At 36.7% G+C, this 23,981-nt stretch overlaps 2 protein-coding genes across 5 annotated transcripts in view; both read right to left on the bottom strand.

Moving 5' to 3' along the window:
• elmo1 (engulfment and cell motility 1 (ced-12 homolog, C. elegans)) overlaps window positions 1-8,137 on the bottom strand; it is a 108,912-nt gene extending 100,775 nt beyond the window's left edge. For all 4 annotated transcript variants that reach the window (XM_065292581.1, XM_065292611.1, XM_065292601.1 and 1 more), the window contains exon 1: window positions 8,003-8,137. The gene's annotated coding sequence lies outside the window, so the exon portion shown is untranslated. The remainder of the gene's footprint in view (window positions 1-8,002) is intronic.
• A 7,558-nt stretch (window positions 8,138-15,695) lies between these two features.
• On the bottom strand, window positions 15,696-23,743 carry rp9 (RP9 pre-mRNA splicing factor). Its single transcript, XM_065292565.2, has 6 exons — window positions 23,453-23,743; window positions 23,291-23,321; window positions 22,999-23,128; window positions 22,465-22,556; window positions 19,012-19,073; window positions 15,696-16,014 (listed from the first exon to the last, which is right to left on the bottom strand). Exons 1-6 carry the CDS (start codon window positions 23,599-23,601, stop codon window positions 15,828-15,830), a joined length of 651 nt encoding a protein of 216 aa, XP_065148637.1. The 5' UTR covers window positions 23,602-23,743; the 3' UTR covers window positions 15,696-15,827.
• Window positions 23,744-23,981: the final 238 nt, after the last annotated feature.

Here is a 23,981-nt window from a genome sequence, read left to right as displayed (position 1 = left end):
TATTGGGACCATCCCTGAGGAAAGCCAGGTGAGATTTTGAAACAGCAAGAGGGAAGACATTGATGATTTCAACATGCTTTTCATTTATTTGGCAAAAAAGAGAATGTGTATTGCCATCTACATGAACTTATGTGCTTTTTTAGCACACAAAGATAACTTGCATTTATTAAAATGCCAACTTCAGTGTAGCTCTTAGATTTATCACTGAGAGGCTGCTTAAATACTGCAGAGAGTATATGTGGACGAGAGAGAAACATAACCTTTACACCTGTAATATTTAAATCCGTCTCTTTTGTCCACTTTTTACTACTTCTGTCCTGATTACTTTGAGGGGAAATTTCTGAAATAAGATCGCGCAACTTTTACACGCTAGCAAAATGAAACTACGCGGAAATCAGCCGCTTTAATTTTATCTATGAAAGGCTAAAAATAGCGCTAAAGACGTAAAACAGTACCTCAGATTAGATAAATGGTCGGAGAGAAGGCGGTCTCCTGTGGCTGTTTGAGCACATTCAACCCATAGACTGCAGTTCAATCTATTGTTTTATTTCCGCTGTCATCATAAGTAACATGAAATAAAAAAATGTTTCCACACACCAAACTTATACGACGCTGGCGCATCCTCCAACTGCGGGCAGACTTCCTTTTCTCTCCCACTTGCCATTTCTATACGTAACATAACCTGCAGTACTTATACTCCAAACCAGACCCCTCTTCTTTCGCGCGAAAGGGAAACACGCTATCTGAGGTCACATACAGGGCATAAGACTACATTGCGCATGCCATGAACCGTTGAACCGTGCGGTACACACGCGCCCCGAACCGAGACAAGCGAACCGAACGGTTCGGATTTTTTTCATGGACCGTGCCACCCCTAGTCATAGGTATTTCCGTTTGAGACGGACAAAACAAAGAAGAGCCAAGTTGAGGAGTGATTTAACTCAAACTGCAACATAAGTCGCTGTTTATTTACTTCCATCATTGCTGGTCTTCTCAAATTATACACAACAAGTTGCTATTTCTTCTTCGTTTGTGGGTTAACTTGGTTAGCTTCTTCTTCTGTGACGACTTCTGCTGCTACTGTGGTCACACGCGTGATTACTGCCAACCAGCGGTTTCGCGTGTGTTTGCACGTCGACGCGGACGACGACGCACAAGTATAAATGAAAACCGACGCGGAACCTACGCCGTAGGACCTACGCACGACTATAAATCGCCCTTAAGGCTCCAAAACAACAAACCGAGTCAATCCAATAAATTACATTTACTGAGTTTTATCAACAGAGCATGTTGAACAGTGATTCAAGCTAAACATTCATTACAGGCTTCACCGAAATATACAGAGATCGATACATTTCAAAAATTCCTATTTTTATTCTGTAGTCTAAATTCATCACATTCTGCGCAGAAAAAAAAAAACGCTCAAATTCTTCAAGCTCTATCCATGTCGTACACCGCTGCATTTTTACACGTAAGCAGCGTTTAAAACTCTTGCTAGAGATACACATTACAAACTCCTAGATCTTTATCCACAAAGCTTTCAAAGTCAAGGCCAGTCTGCGATGACAGATTCGCTCTCATTGTCAGTCTATTCTGACAAAACTGTAACCAAATGCATGAATTTGTCACAAAAGCCAAATGTGTCTCAGTGAAGCACAGATCTTTATGATGAATCATTCTGCTTTAAACAAACCCTTATCTAAGCACTATGGATAAGAGAGCAACATACATTTTAGGCTCATAAAGCGCATGTCTGGCACGCCCAACATAAACATTTCTACTGGGGTTAGATGTAATTGGTCCTAACGGCACTCATCAACAAGAGACGCCAGCCAAACTGGGGGTGCAGCATTTTACTCCCCATGCAAACAAACATTCTTGGAATTGCATCAGACAGCCTTACTAAACCTGAAAGAAAGAAATAGACAGACAAAAAGAAAAAAAACAGACTGAGAAACTAAGAAGAAATCCAACACTACTCAAATTATTCAATTCAACATGATGCATGGGAATTTATAAATCACAATATGAAACTGTTAATTAGTTTAATTATTATACAGTACACACATATGATGTAACTATTAGTTGCGATTGATCATTTTGCAGCCCTGATAAAAACAATGCATACATGCAAGTCCATGTCTACAGCATCATGCCACCAGGAGCAAAATAAAAGCATGCACAATAACCTTCAGACCCACAAAAAAAAAAAAACACAGAGCATTTACATAAAGAAAACCAATGTTCTGACCTATTAACGCTGAATTTATAACATTGATAATTTTTGTTTACATCCACAATAAAAACCACATTAATTACTCTTTGCATTCAAGTCACATTGATTCACGAGCAGCTTATGGACTCCCACCTTTATTCATGACAACAGCTAAGTGTTATTAACGTCACACTAGAATCACACTTTCAGTTCCTCTTCCTGTTCATCCATATGTCCTGTACACTCCAATCGGACCAGATTTGATTTAAGAGGTCCTGCTCTTTCTCTCTCTCTCTTTCTCTACTTCTGACTCACATCAAGCTCACAAGCTCCGATGAATCACATCCCAGAAGAAGATCATGCAGATCTGCATGTGTTTGCAGACAGCCAGTGAATCACCGCTACAGTAAACACAGTAAATCCAATGCCAACGGCGGCAAACAACAAGAACAAGAAAATTCTTGGCAAAGTCCTGGCAAAGTGGTTAAGATGCAAACCATTAGTGCTAAACTATAAAACCGCAAGGATCAAAGCCGGATTTGTGTTGATCCATACACTTGCTTTAACAAGGTTAACATAGTCATTCCAGACCTCTTGCTCTTTTGATAGGATAAGCCTTGGCTAAGTGATGACATGAAGTGATAACAATAGGATGTTGCTTGATTAAGTTGCCAAAAGGGATAGAGAGGATAGGAAGCCACATCTGAAATCTTTCCAACAGAGAAACGTTTTGGCTGCAGCCATAGGGGCAGGTGCACAGCTGGGGCACACAGCTGGACCGATAACAGATGCACAGCTGCGCTGACCTAAGGCTTACATGTGCAGCCGTCTGTGCCTGCTCTGAGACAGTGGGACGGGCCAAATCACTACCAGCAGGGTCGGTTCGACCAAATGTTGATAGCATAAACACAAGCAACGCCACAGGATTACTGGTTTATTGAAAGCACAGGTGTCAAGCTTCAAACACAGACAGTGTGGCTGGCACAGGCTGCCAGAGTCCAGATAAAAGTAACAGCATATTAACAACCGCCTGAAACTGCAAATCATTTTGACATGTATGGTTTAATATTACACAAAGATTAAATATAAATATGTCTTTTAATAACATATATGACATTATATTTACAAATAATTAAACCAAATAGTGTGTTCGTGATGTCTTGTCTTATCTTAAAACACAAAGTAAAAAAGTTTTCCTTGCGGAAGGTCAGCATTCATTAAAAATGAGCAAATAAAATATTTCAAATCAATATTTAATGATCCTTACTTTACTTTTAATTTAAATAGCTGTGTAATAAGCAGGATAATGTACAGGCAGCAGGTTGTTATCGTGAAATAAGCCCCTTCAGTGTGACACAAGACCCTTCTTATCACACAGCCAGGGATTATATCTGTAATAACAACCGGCTGCCTATGCATCCCTTACATATTATACAGCCTTTATTTTATGTTATATGGCATTTCTAGTCAGAAATACATAGTATTGGAAAGATGGGCAATCCTATTATAGAATACATACCTATATATATGCCCAATAAGTGCAGGATGTGTTCTTAATATTTATTTAGGCCCTGTTTAGACGAGAACGCTCGAGGGTGAAAACATAAAAATATTTTATTGTATGTGCCTTTCGTTTACACGGCGACAGCGTTTATGGGGCTTAAAAATTTGAAAAAAGTGAAACCACCCTTCAGAGTGGAAATCATAAAAATGCTCTACCGTTGCATTCCCATCTAAAGGGTAAAAAAAAGCAAAAGTCTGCTCACAGTGGTTCTCGTTGCGTATGCGTTTACGTCACAGGCATGTGCCCGTTCAGAAAAATAACTACAAACATGTCAGATTATTTCCATGCGTCTTATTTCCATGCGTCTGTCCTTCAAGTTGCCGGAGTCTTTCCAGCAGTTGTACGAAATATTCACAGCTAGTATTACTGATCAGAGAAAGCACATCCATCAAATTGTTGAAATGCCAATTCGTCAGAGGCAAACCAGACGGCTTTGGACGAGACCTGGAAGAACCAGTAAATGTGGGACAACTTTGTGGAAGGATTAGTTGATGACCGTGCATGGCGTGAAAACTTCTGTGGCCCTGTCCCAAATGGCACACTCCGGACTTGTGGTCCTCCTAAGAGTCCACACTTTGATGACATCATGTAGTGCAGACTTTAGGGACCCTTGATGCGAGTCCATGTGGGTGCACCGGAGTCGTATTTTGGGACAGACTCGAGCGTCACATCGGAAATAGGTAGAGAAGTTGCCCGTCAGTGTAAACTCCTCCCTTCTGTCGTCTGATTGGTCTGATTGCTCTTTCGCAAGGACTTCTGGGTTGGTAAAGTGCGCGAAGCCTGCTGCCATGCAGGCTTCGCTGAAGACCGCATCAAGGGGGTGCTGATGAGCACACTTCAAAGTAGTGGTGCAACGGATCGCAGTTGATCCGTGATCCGTACGGATCACGACCCACGGTTCGGCTCGCATGTGATTCGCGGATTAATACGCAAATTTAAATAGGGAAAGTTTATAATTTGTAAGTGTTATAAAGGTTTGCAAATGTTAACATTCAAGTGATTTTAAACAGTTTAACTGCAAAACGGCGCTAAAGTGATCAGTTTACTTTACGCACAAACGCACGCGTGCGGTTGAATGCGTCCGGTCCAGCTCGAGTAAGACGTAATCATCCTTCAAAGATCAGAACTCTTGATGTTTAAATTTCAGAGAGTTGCGCTACTCTCTCTCATACTGTAGTGTATTAAAATACATTTGGCTAATAGAGCAATGAAAAACAACGTAACGTTTTTATGTGGGACGACTGTAATGCTGCGCCGTCTGTAATTCACCCTTTGTCTGTGTCTGTGCGCTCGTTTAAGGGGACTCGGTAGTGCACAAACAGAGAGATGCAGTCTGTGCACATTTGGTCTTAAAGAGACAGTAAGCTCAATTGACCTACTTAAGTCTGTGTCATTAATGTTAATCAAACAGCCCAAGACAAAGAGAAAATCACTTCTGAAGCTTTAAAAAATAATAATTACATTTAATTAATACAATAAATGCAGTGTTATTATTCATTTGATTTCTGTAACTAATGATTTTAGACCTTACTTAATGTGCAACCTTGTTCTTTTTATAAATGTTTGTAATTTCTTGATTTGTTATTAGAATTTTCCCATACTTTTTTTTTTGCTGATCCGAAAAATGATCCGATCCGTGCCTCAAAATCCGTAATGTGATCCGAACCGTGAGTTTTGTGACCCGTTGCACCCCTACTTCAAAGCGTAAAAATGACAGATGGGACACCCTACAGACTCGTAGACTAAGCGAGCACGCGCAATTTAAGGCCACTAGACCGAAAGTCCACATGAAGTGCGTCATTTGGGACAGGGCCTGTATGTCCAAAGAAGACGACAACACAATAAGTGAAGAACTAAGCCCTTACATTCATGCTTCACATTGCTACCTAGCCGCCTGGAGTGCAAACTACATAAAAAACACACACTTTTGCGTCACCATATGCACACAGATTTCAAAACGCTCGTATAAACGCGGAATAAAGTGATAACGCAACGCCACTTTTGCGTTTTCTCTACAGATCGTTTCAGTGTAAACGTAGCCTTTGTTTTGCCAAAAGCCTGTCCAATTTAAATGTGTATCTACTTTAAAAGTTGATTCACCAACTTCTAGAAGTACACAAGCATATAGATGGCCTCAAAAAAGACATGGCTAAAAGCCACAAAACATCAATTATGATTCAATGTGCATTTTAAGCTAAACTTACAGAACAGTTTGAGAGGACGAGGGATGCGAAGGAAGAGAACATCAGCGGAGAAACGGTTTACAATTCGACAACTCTCAGTGAGGGAGTTTAGATGTGAGAGATGGGGGCTGGGTGGTGAGAATGATATAAAGGGAGGAAGAAGGTGTGAAACGTATAAAGGGAGTGAGAGAGAAGAGAGAGATCAGTTGCAGTCAAGAACTCATCATAAATTGGCATGGTTGCAAGGTGAGAGACTGAGGAACTGCAGAAGGTAATTTATATATACATGCGGCACGCGCGTGGAATTTCAATGAGTCACAGCGCTCCTGTAAACTTCTGCCTTTTGGTAGAAACCTCAAATGATCTCAGTTACTGCCTGCACTACACAAAGACAGCGATAAACCCCTGACACCGATCCAGAGATGAGAAAAATAAAAAAACAATTGAGTGTGGAAGTGCATTTTTCGGAAAACAAAAATACACAGTACTAGAGATATTTTACCAGGATGCTAAACAAATAAATCGGATGCAAAGTGCCAGCCAGCAAATACACAATTAATTCACCAGAACTGCTATATAGCCGGAGCCTTGGGATGCTCAGATTCATGAAGCCTTCATGCTCAAGCGGGCATTGCAAGTTTAAGTCCAGCTTGCATAAAATTCTCCAATTCTGCATTCATGTAAACCCAGTCCTATCAATCACTATCTTTATAAATAAATCTTGATAATGCAAGCAAAATTAATGCTGTGACTTAATTATATCTGACCAAGAAAACACTACTCTGAACACATGAAGCCAACTATGAATACATGTGATCTCACAGACAGACGACAGGGGTACAACACTGAGCTCACACTCGCCCCCAGCCAAAGATCTGAGTCAACTACATGAAAAAACACTGGTATAAAGCAAATTCCCATCTGCACCCAACTAGTCCTTATCTCATGCATCTGAAATGCCCCTACTACAAAAACAAAGAAATGTATGCATGCAAAATATGAAGAACAAGAACAAGGAACTATGCTCTTCCTGGAGGACATCACTTTATTATAAATCATTTGTTCAATTTTAATACTCTTTAAAGTTAGTCCAGGAATAAAATCATCTATAAGATTGTATTGTTGGACGAGTAATTTAGATAATAATCAATAATAGTAAGAACGGACAATAACGTCAGTGATTGGTTGGGCGTGTCAGTGACGTAACTTTACAGTAGTTTACGCACAAATATCAACTTTCGTATGACTGTTTAATACATATATTTTTACATTTACATTTTATATTCCATTTAATTTGTTTTACAGCCTTTCATTTGCAGATTGTCTGAAGCAGAGAAGGCACAACGTAAAATAAAATGCGTGTCAATACGGAGGATTAAAAATATAATAAAGAAAAATCCTAATTAATCGAAAAGGCAGTCGACTGATTAATCCAATATTACTAATCTTATAACGTTATTTTAACTCGTGCATTAAAGCGTGCACGCAAATAATTAAACAAACGAGTTTCCGTTAAACACATAACAGTTACTGAATGAGTACATAATAAATACATAAACTGTGCTTTTTTGGCTTTTCTAAAATAACACCACATTGTGCGTTCGTTAAAACGCTCTAATACATACGTTTTAATGTAACAGAAATATTTTGCCCCAGACATATTGTTGTCACAAAGTGAAAGCACAGCATGGCAGTCCCAGTAGTGATATCGCTTTGACAAGTTTGACACTGAGTTAAATCCACTGCATCTATAAAATGAAATATGCGCACGCTGAATGGAAACATGTTTAGCTTGACAATGTGTGAGCGTTTTAAAAGACAGTCAGTCAATCATTATTGCACATGCACTGAGACCAAACCCTCCACCCGTCGCGAACTGTCGCGCCAATAGAGACACTATTCATTACCGACTCACAACTGCACAGCACGGCGCTTAACTTCATTCACTGCACATTAAAACAGCACGGAGTGGCCTGATATCGCGACCTGACAGAAGATCATCATTAGTGGGACAGACGATGTGGAAAAAAACACACAAACCTGAAGCGGCGAGGCGACTTTTCCTCCTTTCAGGGGTTTATATTTCAGAGTTTGTTGCAGTCGCGCTCTCTCCCTTCCTCTAGCGCACTAGATAGATAGTGCTGATGTTGTGTTCACTTCCTCTTTCCTCCTCCTCCCGGCCGCTGATTGGCTCTTCTTCTCTGACTTCCACCAATCACAGCACAGCATATGATGATCGTTTAATAGACCGTGAGAGAAAAGCGCATCAGTAGATTACTGTTTTGTGTAGTACAAATGATGACTGTTAGTGCAGACTAAATGTAAATAAGACATTACTTTAAATGCGGAATGAATGTACATTAAAATTGCATTTGTAATAGTGACAATTAAACCTCGTTTTTTGCAATTATCTTTAAAGTAAACACTACATTTTAAAAATTCATGAAGGGGTGGAGGTGTTAACACGGTAACACATCAGAAAGAGAGAGAGAAAGAGAGAGAGAGAGAGAGAGAGAGAGAGAGAGAGAGAGAGAGAAAGAGAGAGAGAGAGAGAGAGAGAGAATAATAATCAATCACATAACCCAATGAGAAATACTTGATTAGTTAGTAAAATTGCAGACAGCCTTCACTGGTTTATGCAAATTTTGTTTTAGCATATTTTAAAATTTCGTAAAAAGCGAATGTTCATCATATTTCTTCAATTTGCCTATGTTTTTTTATATCATTTAAACACGTGGATTCAACCAATTTGCCTAAAATAAGTTAATTAGACTATATTATAGATTAAAACAAGCTTTTTTAAAAAATTTGTTTTAATTGACATGTGTAACATTTTGTCAACCAATCTGTCTTTATATCTTTCTAATGTCTATACTCTTACTATATACAGTTGTGGACAAAATATTAGCCCCCTTGGTAAATATGAGCAAAGACAGCTGTGAAAAAATCCACACTGTTTCTCATTTTTAGCTTTAATTTAAAAAAATAACAACAATAAGATGTTTCATTGAAGTTAAAAAATTGAAGAAAGTTTGAGGGGAACTAAATAAATGTTTTTCTCTAATATACACTGGAAACGTTAATGAGTAAAATGTCAATGTACAGAGGTGATGTCATACCTTTATAAACATGCAAATTTACATCAGATAAGAAGAGTTATGTAACCTGCTTTGGTTGTTTCTCGGGCCACCTGAAATGACGAGCAGCCTCTTCCTACGTGAAAAATAAAAATCACAAAATACACTGATAATTCAGTTTAATGTCATTTCTATGAATCATCCTTGTAAATTTAAACTCAGAACCTCTATAAGCTAACATTGTAATGATATTAGAAGAAACTATGGTAATACAGGACTGTCAGTGGCCGTGGGCAGGGCTTTTGCAGGGTGATATCAAAGTGAAATAGATTTTAAGGGGACATGTCATGGAAATCTGACTTTTTCCATGTTTAAGTGCTACAATTGGGTCCCCAGTGTTTCTATCAACCTAGAAAATGTGATAAAGATCAACCCAGTAGCTTAGTTTTGGTAAATCATTCTCTGCAAGCATGCGAAAAAATAGGTAATTGATATTTGGCTCCTCTTGTGATGTCAGAAGGAGATAATACCGCCCCTTAATCTGCACTATTCAACCACGGCACTGCCATTTAGTGCAAAGATCAGCACTAAGATTTGCATTTTTAAGGACACACCCAAAATGGCACATTTTGCTCACACCTACAAAGTGGCAATTTTAACATGCTATAATAAATTATCTATATGGTATTTTGAGCTAAAACTTCACACATGTAGTCTGGGGACACCAAACATCTTTAAACAATTGTGAAATTTCCCCTTTAAAACAGCATGTCTAATGAGACTGCTTATAGTCCAGGCAAAATAGCGTTTTACGACAGACTAATTGTAAAAGAATTTTTTTCACCATAGATCATTTCTATGAGGTGTCCAGAACAACATACTAAAAGTCCTAAGAAATCCTAGTTGAGGAAATATGTTAATTTCTCATCAATCCGAAATGTGTGTCAATAAGGCCAGACTACAATACACCCCAATGGGGCTATTTTTTTCCTTTACTCCTATCAAAATGAAACTTTACACAATGAAAGTACCCATGAAAAGTAAATTTTTTTGTATTACAAGTTGCTTTGAAAATTAAATTTAATATGCAAATGAGCTATAGACTAATCGAATATGCCCAAAATACACCCAAAAGTAACTTTTTGGTATTACAAGTTTCTTTTGAAATGAATTTGAATATCCACATGAGCTTTACACTTATTTAATATGTCCTAATTTGCATATGCAGAAACATCATTCATATGATAAATATATCGGCCCAATGTTCATCCAATCATCCTGCTGCTTTTAGACTGGCCTCTAACCTGAAAACTGCCTGGCTTGGTAGTTCCTGCCAGCTGTATAACCCCCACCGGTATAATCTTCAGGGTCACGGAGGAACACAAGCCTCCCCACCACAACAAGGTAGCAACAGAAGGGGAGGCCTTTTTCGTGTTTTTGTTTTTTGGTGATTTTGTTTTTACATCTTTTTTTAAATCCAGCCTGGATCCTCGACCCCTTCTCTGTGGCTCATGGTTCTGGCACCTCCTATATCAGTTCCTGGTTTGTTCTTTGCTTAGTTCTTCCCCTCTGGGTCATATTCATCTGATAAATCAGGCAACTGTGAGTTTGTACAGCTATTACCACAACATTTTCCACAAATGTTAGTGCAAGGGGGTCCATGTTTTTTGCATGTGCATCTCTTTGTGCTGCAGTCTTTCTTGCAACTACAGTGGACGTAACTATCAACTCCAAAAGTGCAGCAGTAAGTAAACATGATTTTAAATGGTATGGATCAATCTTTCTGCAAATGTAATGATTGAGCTGAAGTTTAGAGCTGCTGTGTGCATCATGCCATCCAGATCTGAAGCCCGGAAAATGCCGCTATAAAGTATAATGTGGTTATAATGTAACGCTATAGCCTAAAATGTAAGTGAGCATCTTATTTATGTATTTAATTTTTTTCGATTCAATTTTATTTATATAGCGCTTTTCACAATTTGGTACCTTTTAGACCTATGCGTATTGGTTTAGTCACAGCAGTGATTAACAAAAATTCGGCTAAGACCAGCATAAGCTGGTAACTGGTTTTTGCTGATTTAAGGTGGCAGTAGCTGGTTTAAGCTGGTCCTCCCAGCCTGGGAAAAAATTGATATGGTGTTGGCTCGTTACGCTGCTTGGCTGATCAGTCATTATTGGCATTAATCTCCCATCCAAAACATGGCACCCCCAAGGTTTTGGGTCCATAGGTTCACTTCCCCCTTTCCACTTCATCATTTGGTAAAAGACCCAACGACTATGGAACTTTGCAGCTGCTGACGTTGGAGGAAGAGATTGAGCTTCCACTGGAGATGAGTTCTGAGTTACTTTAATAAAGAATTGCCTGTTATCTCAGCATGTCCAGTGATTCATCCTTTTGCCCCCATACAGTGATACTAGAGCTTTTTCACCTGCAATGATGATGCCTTTTCCCACATTTTCCTGTGACTGGCTAAACACCTTAGCTTGTTTGAGAAAGCTCGTGTCATTCTTTACTTTTTTCAGTGCCATCCCTTTCCTATGCCAAATAGACAAGATGTAGAATTACAGCCTCAAAATGATTGTGGTTGGATTGTTTGAAGAGCTCGATGTGTCATCTTGAATGGAAAAAGTCTGAAATCATTTAGTTGCTTTTAAATAAAAATCTATAATATGGTATAGGTTTTCGTTCCCTAATTAAAATGTAAGTATGGAAAACAATCAATTACACATTCTTAATAAAAATGTCATTTAAATTCTGAAACATAAGAGGATTTTATATAAATTGTTTCAGCACTGACTCATAATAGTGCCCCAACAAAATAAATGGCCAATTGCACTGCATTGTAATGAATGTATTTTGTAATGCAATTTTTTTTACCCATATCAATGCTGCAAGGAAACCTCAGGTACATTTATGCTGTTATACTAGTGACCTTAAGAAAAAAGGAATCAGTCTTTCTTGTGTTTTGTTAATAAATTTACTGTATTGATCTATTTTTTAGCTTAACATGCATTTAAATTGTACAGATTTTGCTAGTGCTGCAATTCAGATTGCTTTAGTGAGGCAATTTTATCAGATGAATATAACCCAGAGTGGAAGAACCAAGTAAAGAACAAACCAGGAAATGATATGGGGGTGCCCGAACCAAAAGCCACAGAGAAGGGGTTGAGGATCCAGGCTGGATAAAAAACATAAAAAAAAGTAATAAAAAAAACACACAAAAAAAACACAACTCTCCCCTTCTGTTCAGGCTTGTGTTACTCCGTGACCCTGAAGATTATACCGGTGGGGGTTATACAGCTGGCAGGACTTACCAAGCCAGGCAGTTTTCAGGTTAGAGGCCAGTCTAAAAGCAGCAGGATGATTGGATGAACATTGGGCTGATATATTTATCAAACATATGAATGATGTTTCTGCCTATGCAAATTAGGACATATTAAATAAGTGTAAAGCTCATGTGGATATTCAAATTCATTTCAAAAGAAACTTGTAATACCAAAAAGTTACTTTTGGGTGTATTTTGGGCATATTCGATTAGTGTATAGCTCATTTGCATATTAAATTTAATTTTCAAAGCAACTTGTAATACAAAAAAATTTACTTTTCATGGGTACTTTCATTGTGTAAAGTTTCATTTTGATAGGAGTAAAGGAAAAAAATAGCCCCATTGGGGTGTATTGTAGTCTGGCCTTATTGGCACACATTTCGGATTGATGAGAAATTAACATATTTCCTCAACTAGGATTTCTTAGGACTTTTAGTATGTTGTTCTGGACACCTCATAGAAATGATCTATGCTGAAAAAAATTCTTTTACAATTACTTCTATTTTTTGCTCCAAAATGAGTTAGTTTGCCTGGACTATTAGGTTTAATGGGAATTAAAAGAGAAGTAGTGGGTGGATCTTTTCATTGTAGGGTGGGTGTGTTCAAACATTCATGTCAAAACACCTTGTAAAGTGGATTTTGCATACCAGGTGCCCTTTAATAAATAATAAGCTATCCGATTATCGATAATTTATTCTTTACTTATTTTGAATCGACTAATGGGCTGGGATTTTATGCTGATAGATTTCAAATCACATTAACCTGATTAGACTTAATTAAGTCATCATTCAAAATCTGATCAATCTGAATCTGTATGGTATTGAATAGATCAGCGGGTACCAGCATCTAAAACCCATTTGTGAGACTCATGTCTAGTCGGATAAAAAGGGAAACATGACACAATAACACGTTTCGAATGCCCCAGGCAAAATCAGCACAAAGGAAGTTACAATAGAACAGAAGAACTGAAGAGGAAACATGAGAATCCAGCTTTTATTACAGACACACACACACACACACACACACACACACACACACACACACACACACACACACACACACACACACGACTAAAGATTTGGGTAAACTAACAAGTTTTATAAAAACCATGAAAAGCAAATTGTGCAAATCATAGCCTGTATTTTTCAGTTGTTTTAGTAGTACTTTACGATCACTGATTTTAATGGAATTAATAATTAATTGGATCTCCTTTGATGTTATTATGCACTGTTTATCTTTGTACAAAACGGTGACCATACAAAATGGTGACAAGTGACAACATCAAAGGAAGAGCTTATCCCCCTCTCTCTAGTGATGTGAATAATCTAAATCAATGCAACCTCTTTAAAAGGCGCTAATTGGCTGTGCTTATATGGAATAAATTTAAATAAATGAATGATAAAAATAAAATTAAAACCAGATTTAGCATTTATTATAGAAAACTGTACAAAATATGTACAGTGAAAATGATATTAAATCAACATATAACTTTAACCTAACAAATGAAGATTTTAATGGAACAATTTCAACTTGTTTTTATAAGTGTGTTTATAAGACAGCGATACACAGATAAATAATCATGCTGTGAAATGCTGCTGTGAAATGATGTTTGCTCCCCCTACGTAAACCTTAAATGGTATGTCTATGTTAAATGTATTTTGTGTTTCTGTGAAATGTATCTCCTATATGTGCCGTGGATATGTATGTGTGACGAAAAGCATTTTAATGGAAATGTGAAAAATAATTTCCCTAAGGGGACAATAAATATATACTACTACTACTACATAGTTTATCACAAGTCAAAACTTAAAATAGAAGGTTGAATTTACTTGCAAAACCATTTTAACTTCATGCTGCGTTTCTTTTCAGTGAGTGCAAAAATTTTAAGAAATTATTTCATTTTAAAGGTGATTATGCATCTTTCCTGTCAAATTGAAAAATAAACTGCAGTTGAATTTAACATTTTATTTTCACTACAATCTTGATGCAAGCCAATTTTAAAATGAAAAGACAAACGTAAAACAAACTTCAAATAATTTTTAAAGGTTTTTATTAATGCTCATGCATTAAGTGACAAACATCATTAGAATGTAAAGTTCACTTTTCATTTTATATGCTCTTTCATATAATGGTTTTAATTTTCAAAGTCAACTTGTATGACAATCCTATGTTTCCAACTTTTTGATCGATTTAGTTGCTTTTTTACAATAAAAAAAACTACAGACAAATCTAGCAACTGTTTGGATGCACCCCAGATTTACTGTATACATTCGGTGTCACCTGTAGCGCTCCAAATGATGTAAATTTCACACTCATAATTTTACAAAATGTTTGCGAAATCCAAGCTAAAGGCTCATAATCTAATGATGAGATTATGAGCATCAAAGTTTGATTTTAGGTATTTGTTTAAACTTTGATATGACCTTACTCAGTCAATATTAATGATAACAAGGTTGTATTTCACAGAATGTTCTTTACATTAGGATGACTTATAGCAGTAATTTACACAAAAATGACTTTAACACACTGTGTCATATATAAAAACACTTAAAGAGCAACTATCCTCCGATTCACGGTTTTACATTTCCTTCGGAGTGTAAGTATGTATTAGTACGTTAACGATATGCAAAGGTTAGATACCCCAAAGTAAACAATGATGTGAGTTATCATCTCCAACGTAAATCTCTTTTCGTGGACTACAACAAACACACAAATTGTAGGCAACAGTTTACTTCCTGGGCCTGTTGACGTGGACAAGACCGACATTATCATAATAGATAAGCTTTGTACAAAGTCAGAGCGTTTGAGGAAGGGAGAATATCTGGAGCTACAAAAATGTACGGTATGTGTAAAATAAAAATTTTTTTACCCATAAACCACGCGAACACATTGTATTATACCAAATACACAAAATAATGTGTACTTATATATATATATATAAATAGGTGCACTTTAAATCTTAAAAATCTGATTATCATTGATCAAATTAAAAGCTGTTATCTGTCAACACACAGATTTATTTACATGACAGTACAGCACTTACAGACTTTAGCGTTTACGTGTAAAAACCCATGTAACATTCAAGATAAAACGCTTAAGTAGATGACATCACAATGCCTGCCATTTTCACAGTGAAACAATCCTAAATGTAAATCAACATACATTCCAGAAATTAAATAGATCTGATATTTACTTGAAGACATGCATGGTCATAAAGTCCAAGTAATAAGCTATTAAACTATTCATTTATAAAAGCTTCTGGAAATATGACAGTGATGCCCATACCCTAAGCAATTCATCCAAGAGAGGTTTAAATGCTCCCATGCATTATTAAGCAGATCTGAAGATGGCTTGGGGAGTTGGGAAGAGGCTTCATCCGATAAGGCAGCCATCTGAAACGCTGTTTCACCAAAGGCCTTATAAGCTTTTATTAATAAGCAAATGACTTTAAGCAGGACTGTTTCAGTCGGAGTCCGAATCATCACTACCCTTAGCCTTATGCTTCTTCTTCTTTTTCTTCTTCTCTTTCTTCTTTTCTTTCTTCTTCTTCTCCTTTTTTTTCTTTTTCTTCTTGCGACTGTGATCGGATGAGGATGTGGAGTCAGAGTCTGAGGTGGAGTCCTGCAGGAGCTGTTTTAGCTGTTGGATCCTGCGGTGAGGAGAAGAGAGTCTTCATTAGCAGTTCATTAAACACTGACATATGTAAACAATGAACCATAGATTTAAAACAGAAATGTTTAAATGTTACCCAGGTGCATTTTCTTTGTTACAATGAATTGTCATATAGGACCCAATCTGTAAAACCACAGATTCTACATAAAATCAATCATAATGTAAAGAACTTTCTGTGAAAATTTTACTTAGATATCTTTAACACTGACTGAGTAAAGGTCATGTCTAAGATTGAAAACAGACTGAAATGAATGACTCTAATTAAACTTTGATGCTCCCAATCTCAAAATCAGATTGTAAGACTTTAGCCTGGATTTTACAGACAGGGTCACATATCCTAACCCCATACGATGAGACAAAACATGAAACATTGTAGCTCTCTCAAAACATTAGTGCATATTTTTGCCTAAATTCTATTTGATCATGTTAGTGATACAGAAGTATAGGGGAACGCGGGGTTAGTTTTAACACGGACTATTTACATTGTTACACAAGGTTGAGCGTTTTGTTTTTTTCTTTTTTTTCACGCTGAAAGACGAACTCCCGCAAATTATTGGATATGTATAGTTTTTTTTTCCAGAGAGTTATTGATGAACGAGTGTTTTGGTGGCATGTAAGTACATTTCTTTTGGTTTGTAAGTTGGGTGTGTAAGATACCAAATCCAATGCTATGTCATATTAATCAGTCTCTTGTTGACTAAAACATATAGCATCGTTTTGAAATAGGTCTGCAGCTCTTAGCAACTTTTTTGATGGGCTTGAAAATATTTTGACCCAGAGGGGGTTAATTATTAATTAAACTAACCCCTCAGCACTTACGATATGAAAACTGATAACGTTAGCGTAATTCTTGCTATTGTTTTAAATATGCTTTTGCTGGCTGCCAACAAAATAAATAGTCCCTTTCACACATACAGTCTTTACTGGTAATTTACTGGTAAATTGCAGTTAACATGTCATGTGTGAACAGAACCTTTCCGGTAAATCAGTGCTCCCAATTTACCAGTAAGACAGGTTGTAAGATTAACGGTAATTTGCCGGTAAGCGCTGTGTGTGAACAAAAAATATAGCATTACCGGCATTTAGATGACGTCAGACCGCGCTGACAGATCGGGCGGGCCAATCAGAAAGTTTTTTATACAGGTGACGCAGACTGTTTACGGACGTTTCCACACACATGTTGCTTAAAAGTCGAGCACACCTGAAGTTAACATCCACATTTCTTCACCAAAGTTGTTTAAAACAGCTTACCATCTAATTGCCAAATTGCCGACGTCCTTAGCACACCATCTGTGAAGCCTAATGTGCAAACGCGCAGGTTCCGTTTGACGCCGCCTAACGCAATGTTGTTTGGTCACGAGCAACTTCGCGACCGTTTGCCACAGATGTGAAAACAACAAAATACGGACCGTGGATATTAAGTCATAACCCGCCGTTTACAAATACGACACGGACGGAGCTCGCCGGCCGCGCGCCACAGGTAACTTCCGCTTTCTCTCCAAATTTACCGGTATTTTGATACTGATGTGTGAATGATGTCTTACTGGTAAAAAGACGGAATGTCACTGCATGTGTGAACAGCACATTTTTGTATTTACTGGTAAATTCATTCTGGTAAATTCATGGTAATTTACCAGAATTACTGTGTGAAAGAGGCTAATGTGCCTGTCCTATCAAAAATCGTGTCAAATTTATTTTTGTTCATATCTTTAATATTAATTGAATAAGGTCACGTCAAAGAGTGAAATATTAATGAAATTAAATGGCTAAAATCAGACTTTAATGCTCATTATCTCAGAATTTGAAACTGTAGTATGGTTATTGCAGACTTGGTTGCATAGAAATTGTGCTGCTTTTTCTCACATATTTAGACATTTGTATCAATTTATAATTGAACTATTGTTCGAAAAGGGCTGGATGAATGAATACAGTGTGGATAGCTGTCTATTATAGACATATATATAAACAATATCCACTTCAAGTATACAGACAAAATAGTATTGAAATATTTACATTCAAACTTAATTTTTAGCAAGTGTTACAACTAACCCCCTGCCTGTTACAATTAACCCCACCTATGGGGGAAGTTGTAACGTTTGCACTTCTGTCACGTTTGGTGTAATTGTCTAAGAATGGTAAGTACTAGAAACAAACTTCAAAGGTTCATTTGTAGCAGAGATGTGTGTGTTGCTTGTGTAAAAATATCATTAATCAAACTCAAATATTTTCTGAATGATTGAGCCAAAACCAAAAAGCGTTAGGTTGTGCCCCGCTCAACAATTATTTAAACAATTAACAGGACCTAATTATATATTTAAAAAAATATCCTATTATCTTGAATTGGATGATTACAATTTTATTGCTTTAGATCAGCAATAAAAAAAGAAAATAATTTCGACAGCCACAGTGACCTGAAACTATTAACAATTCATGAGAGCACCGCTGTTCAGAGGGTTCTAGGGTCCACGTATCCTTGGGAACCACACAGCACACCATGCATTCAGCACAGCTCAATTTTAGATTTTGCTTTCATTCACCACATGCTGCAAAGACTGCATCAATTTTAAAGCAGTCAGATTTTCAACTTCTTTTAAAAAGCTACTCTTTGCTTTTCGACATTTTGCTGAAAAATTTAAATTGGCAGTCCCCAGGGAATGTTTAGTAATGCTTCTCGGCCATAAATGTGCATCTCTGCAATGTACGAACAAAGAATTAAATCATTCAAATGGCCCACGATGGGTTTACAACCCACATAATGGTTTCTAATTACTCCCATGTAGCCTCAAATCAACATAATTACAATGGAGTAAGAAGTTATGTAATCGTCTGCAACATTGTAGCACTGACACAATTCCTCAGGAATGACCCATGACAAACCTTTACAGTAAAACCTTAGTATAGTAAATCATAAGTGTGGCCAATACATAACTTCAATTTTTTTAAAACATCATCAGTGACGGAGCTCTCATCGTACCTGGTCTCTTTTTCATTGCGCTTGTTCTCTCTGATGATATCGTACATTGGATCCTCATGTGCCTGTGAAAAACAATTGAATTTTAGATTTTTGATCACAAAACATTAAAGCACAGACAGTGTATTATATGCAGTTGCACATTAAAATGTCCTTACAAAATAAATTATACTGTTTTATAACTACAGCTACAGGATGATGTAACATATATTGGTTAAAATGAAACATTTAGAAACATACAGTCATTGGAAGTACATTGGAACTGCATGCATCACTAGCTTATATCTGGGTAATTTTACAACAGTCCGTTACTAGGTTGCTAGTCAGTCACAGCTTCGGACCAAATTCCTACAGAAAGTAGATAGAAAGTCTAATATTGCACACAAAATGGGCAAGAGATGGTTAAAACAGCCAGCTCTGATCTGATTGGCTGGCTACGTGATTTCTGAAAGATACACGTGGTTTTAACAGCCTGACAAGAAGCTAAATTGAGTTTATAAGGAACTGAGATGACACAATGAGAGCATTTGAGTATAAATCTAGATGGTGGATTTGGATTGTGAGTTTCATATATTATATTGCGGTTTCCGCACAGGGCTTATCCTAGTCCCAGACTAAAATGTATGTTTAAGCTGCTTAATTTAAAAACACCTTGCATTGATATATCTTAACATATCAGTGCCATTGTTTTGTCTCAAGATGCACACTTGTAATGTTTTTGTAAGGTTTTGTTGTAAAAACTTTTTAAATTTCATAATATCACTAAGGTCTTGGTCAGAATTTTGTTACATCTGCAACCAGCTAGCAAGTAGCAAATGATGGTTCATGTAACAATACCTAGTTTAAAATATCCTGTCCAAAAATCAAAACTTCTGAATAAAATGTAATCTCCAGTGTTACTTAAGACCAATGTTAACTTGAAAATGTCAGCATTTTTTCACTGGTTTTATCTTTATTTATGTTTCATTTATGTTGCACAAGAAACTGTTCATTATTTTGCATTGCTAGAAAAATATGTTACACACTTAAAAGCATATGAAGAGCTCAGATGCAAAAGCCTCTAAGTAAGTCAGAAATGTTTTCTTGTCATGTTTTTATCAGACTTTTAAAGGCGGGGTGCATGAACTTTGACAGCCAATTTTTATATTTGAAGTCCCCTAAACAACACGCCCCTACCCCAATAGAATCTGGACCTTCTTTTGATAACCCGTCCCACACATATGCAACCCAGGCAAGGATGTTGGTTAGTAGACACGCCCCTTACTGCTGTTTGGCTAAAAGTGTGTTTTGGTACATGATTCCCTTTTCCAAAATGTATTTTTTTTTAAAAGCACCCTGCCTTTAATGGATTCTGTCAACAAACCGGCATTTCTGAATGGCCTAAGGGCCGGGATTAAGCAGATCTGAAGCAAAAGTATTTAATTAACATATAATTTAAATTATCGGATTTTATCTCAATATCTCACCTCTGACGGAGGTGGTGTTTAGCAGCTTTTGCATCTGAGCTCCTCATATCTGCTTGTTAAAGGAATATTCCATTTTCTTAAAAGAAAAATCCAGGTAATTTACTCACCACCATGTCATCCAAAATGTTGATGTCTTTCTTTGTTCAGTCGAGAAGAAATTATGTTTTTTGAGGAAAACATTGCAGGATTTTTCTCATTTTAATGGACTTTAATAGACACCAACAATTAACACTTAAATCAACACGTAACAGTTTTTTTCAACTGAGTTTCAAAGGACTATAAACGATCCCAAAGGAGGCATAAGGGTCTTATCTAGCAAAACGATCGTCATTTTTGACAAGAAAAATAACAAATATACACTTTTAAACCACAACTTCTCGTTTAAATCCGGTCGTGATGCGTCAGCGTGACCCCACGCAATACGTCATGACGTCAAGAGGTCACAGAGGACGAACGCGAAACTCCGCCCCAGTGTTTACAAGAGGACCGTGCTGAAAGAGGACCGTTCCAACGTTGCTGTATGTCAACTGATACTAATTAATGTCTTTGTGTCAGTTTATTGTTTACAATGGTCCGCAAATGTGCGTTTTATATATGTAACACGTGACCTCCCTACGTCACTACGCATTTACGTTAGGTCACACTGGTCCGGACCTAGACGAAAAGTTGTTGTTTAAAATAGCATATTTGTTATTTTTATTGTCAAAAATGACAATCATTTCCCTAGATAAGACCCTTATGCATCGTTTGGGATCGTTTAGAGTCCTTTGAAACTTTGTTGAAAAAAACTGTTACGTGTTAAGTATTAAGTGTTGGTGTCTATTAAAGTCCATTAAAATGAGAAAAATCCTGCATTGTTTTCCTCAAAAAACATAATTTCTTCTCGACTGAACAAAGAAAGACATCAACATTTTGGATGACATGGTGGTGAGTAAATTATCTGGATTTTTCTTTTAAGAAAATGGAATATTCCTTTAAGTAATGACCTAAGGAATACCGTTTCCGGGTCCAAGCCTCAACTCGTTTTAATAGAAGATATAATTTAAACAGCTGTTTATGAACTCTATTTATTTCTATTCAACATTTAAGTGAAAATTTAGTAAACTCACAGTGCACTACACAGCAGTTTTTGGGGTGGTTCCTTAAGACAAAAGTTACTAGACCTTAGTTTAATTAGACAAATAACTAGTTTTAACAAAACTTGCATTACTAAAAACATTAATTGTGTGCATTTTGAGGCAAAACAAAGGGCACTTATGTATTTTAAGATATGTCAGTGCAAGTTGTTTTCAGTTGGCACAGCTCTTACATTTATTTAAGTCTAGGACTAGTCTAATCCCTGTCCAGAAAACAGCCCTTCAAGCCCATGGAATCACAGACAGCAATATATTAATATTTCATAAAAAAAGCATGTCTTTGAGTCCATGACTGGTCATCACGGATTTTGTAATGGAGATCAAATTAAGATCAGGTGTTTTTGGAAGTTTTGCAATGATACGAGTGCATATTAAGTGATTTTTTTTTTTAGTTCCCTATGGCATTTGAGATCAGTTGGACCCGGAAGTGGTGCATGACGTCAGACTTAAAGAGATAGTTCACCCAAAAATGAAAATACTGTCATCATTTACTCACTCTCATGTTGTTACAAACCTGTATAAAAGGAAGATATATAAAGGGATTGTTTGTAACCAAAACGATCATTAGCGCCATTCATTTCCAAAGTAGGATAAAAGAATACTATGGAAGTGAATGGGGTTCAAGCACGGTTAGGTTGCAAACATTCCTCAAAATATTTTCCTTGGTGTTCATCAGAACAAAGAAATGTATAGATGTCTGTAACAACATGAGAGTGAGTAAATGATGAGAGAATTTTCATCTCTTTAACAAGTGGATTGGCTAATCTGCTACTTTGTGATTTCAATTCTCAATTTAAATAAAATTTTTGTTATCGATTTAAAATGAATCAATTATAAAGCAGCATTGGACTCACCACTCTGAACTGCTCCAGTTTCTGGTTGCCTTTGATGAAGAAAGGACATTCACGATCTCCTGTTCTGTGCCCATATCGTTTACATCTCCAACCTGTGTACAATGCAAATATAAAAATAGGATTTAATATTCACTTTGCCACTTTATTGTCTTGTCACATTATTGTCAAGCATCTAATTACTTATTTTTTGTAATTTCTGCATATTATTATACATACATTCATATATGTTATGTTACTAGCAGTGCAGAGTACTGTATTCTATTTTGTATAGTCTGTTAAGAAGCATTCAAGAAAGTTTTCAGTGCACATTGTACACAGTATTTCTAGACATGGCAATTAGTTGCTAATACAAGTTACAGACTATTTGAAACTCTCTTAATAAGCACGTTTGCAAGTAAATATGCAAATATTTATATAAAAATCTTGGACTGTCATTGAAAGTGACTTTTTTACCTCAATCAATACACATACTGTAAACTTTGTGCAATCACAGTTATTCAAGGGTAAAGTAAATATATCCGGCAACTTTCTTACACTGCATGACCTTCACCTCTTTCCCCAGAGGCATCCACAGTCCTCTGGTGGGGGCATGAGCCAGAAAGTTTCTGGCATCTTCATTGCCCGGTGTGTCAGGAATGCAATCCTCTGGTTTGTCATCATGTTCCTGCAAAAGCAGAGTCCTGCATGTGTTGCAAAATCCTCATCCCAAACGTTTTATTAAAACATTTAACAACCATCTCTGATTAAATCCAAGATGCAGTGCTGTCCAAAACAACTGGCATTAAATCTGAAACAATGAAGGACAATGACTTCAACCATGACAAACCTTTATGAGTCCTGGTGGAGGATTTTCATAACTAAAAAGAAAAATAAGAAAGAAAATTCAAGATGTTTAATCTGTTTCATTGAGAAATCAGTCAGAGAGTATTTTAACTCTTTCAAAGACATTACAGATATTAAGATTCTGAATATTAACTGCAAAACTCACAAAGTCTCTACATGCTTGATTTTCTGCACTTCATGCACGAGTTTCTTGGTTTGATGCGTGTATTTGTCCTCCTCCTGTTTTGACTCTCTGTGTCTCTTCCGTTCATGTCTGTCCTCGCGATGTTCACGGCTTCGTTTGCGATCTGACATTTTATATATATTAGTGGAAAATTCTGCTAATATTTCCACTTTGTGTGTCCAAAAAAGTTAATAGTTTGGTTAAGTTATGTTTGCAAAAACACAGGAGCTTTGTTTGATTGCTTCCGGGGTAAAGACTGAGTGAGCGGACTTATGATGTCAAAATAAAAGTCTCATAATATGAGAGACGAAATGACGAAATCTACATTGATTAATGATGAATAGATGGAGCAGTATAATATACTTTAATAATAAATTAAATGTCAATATAGTGTACTACATTAAAAATACACTTTATAACAACACAACTGTATTTTTTAAATATATTTTAAAACAAAAGACCCTGGAATTTTGTGGCAGCAAATAAGTTATGTACTACTTCTCATGCCCAT

Source organism: Paramisgurnus dabryanus, chromosome 19 (genome assembly GCF_030506205.2).
Source record: "Paramisgurnus dabryanus chromosome 19, PD_genome_1.1, whole genome shotgun sequence".
In the NCBI taxonomy this organism is placed as follows: Eukaryota; Metazoa; Chordata; class Actinopteri; order Cypriniformes; family Cobitidae; genus Paramisgurnus; species Paramisgurnus dabryanus.
The sequence above is the reverse complement of the archived record's forward strand: the minus strand, read 5'-3'. Positions and strand labels throughout refer to the sequence as shown.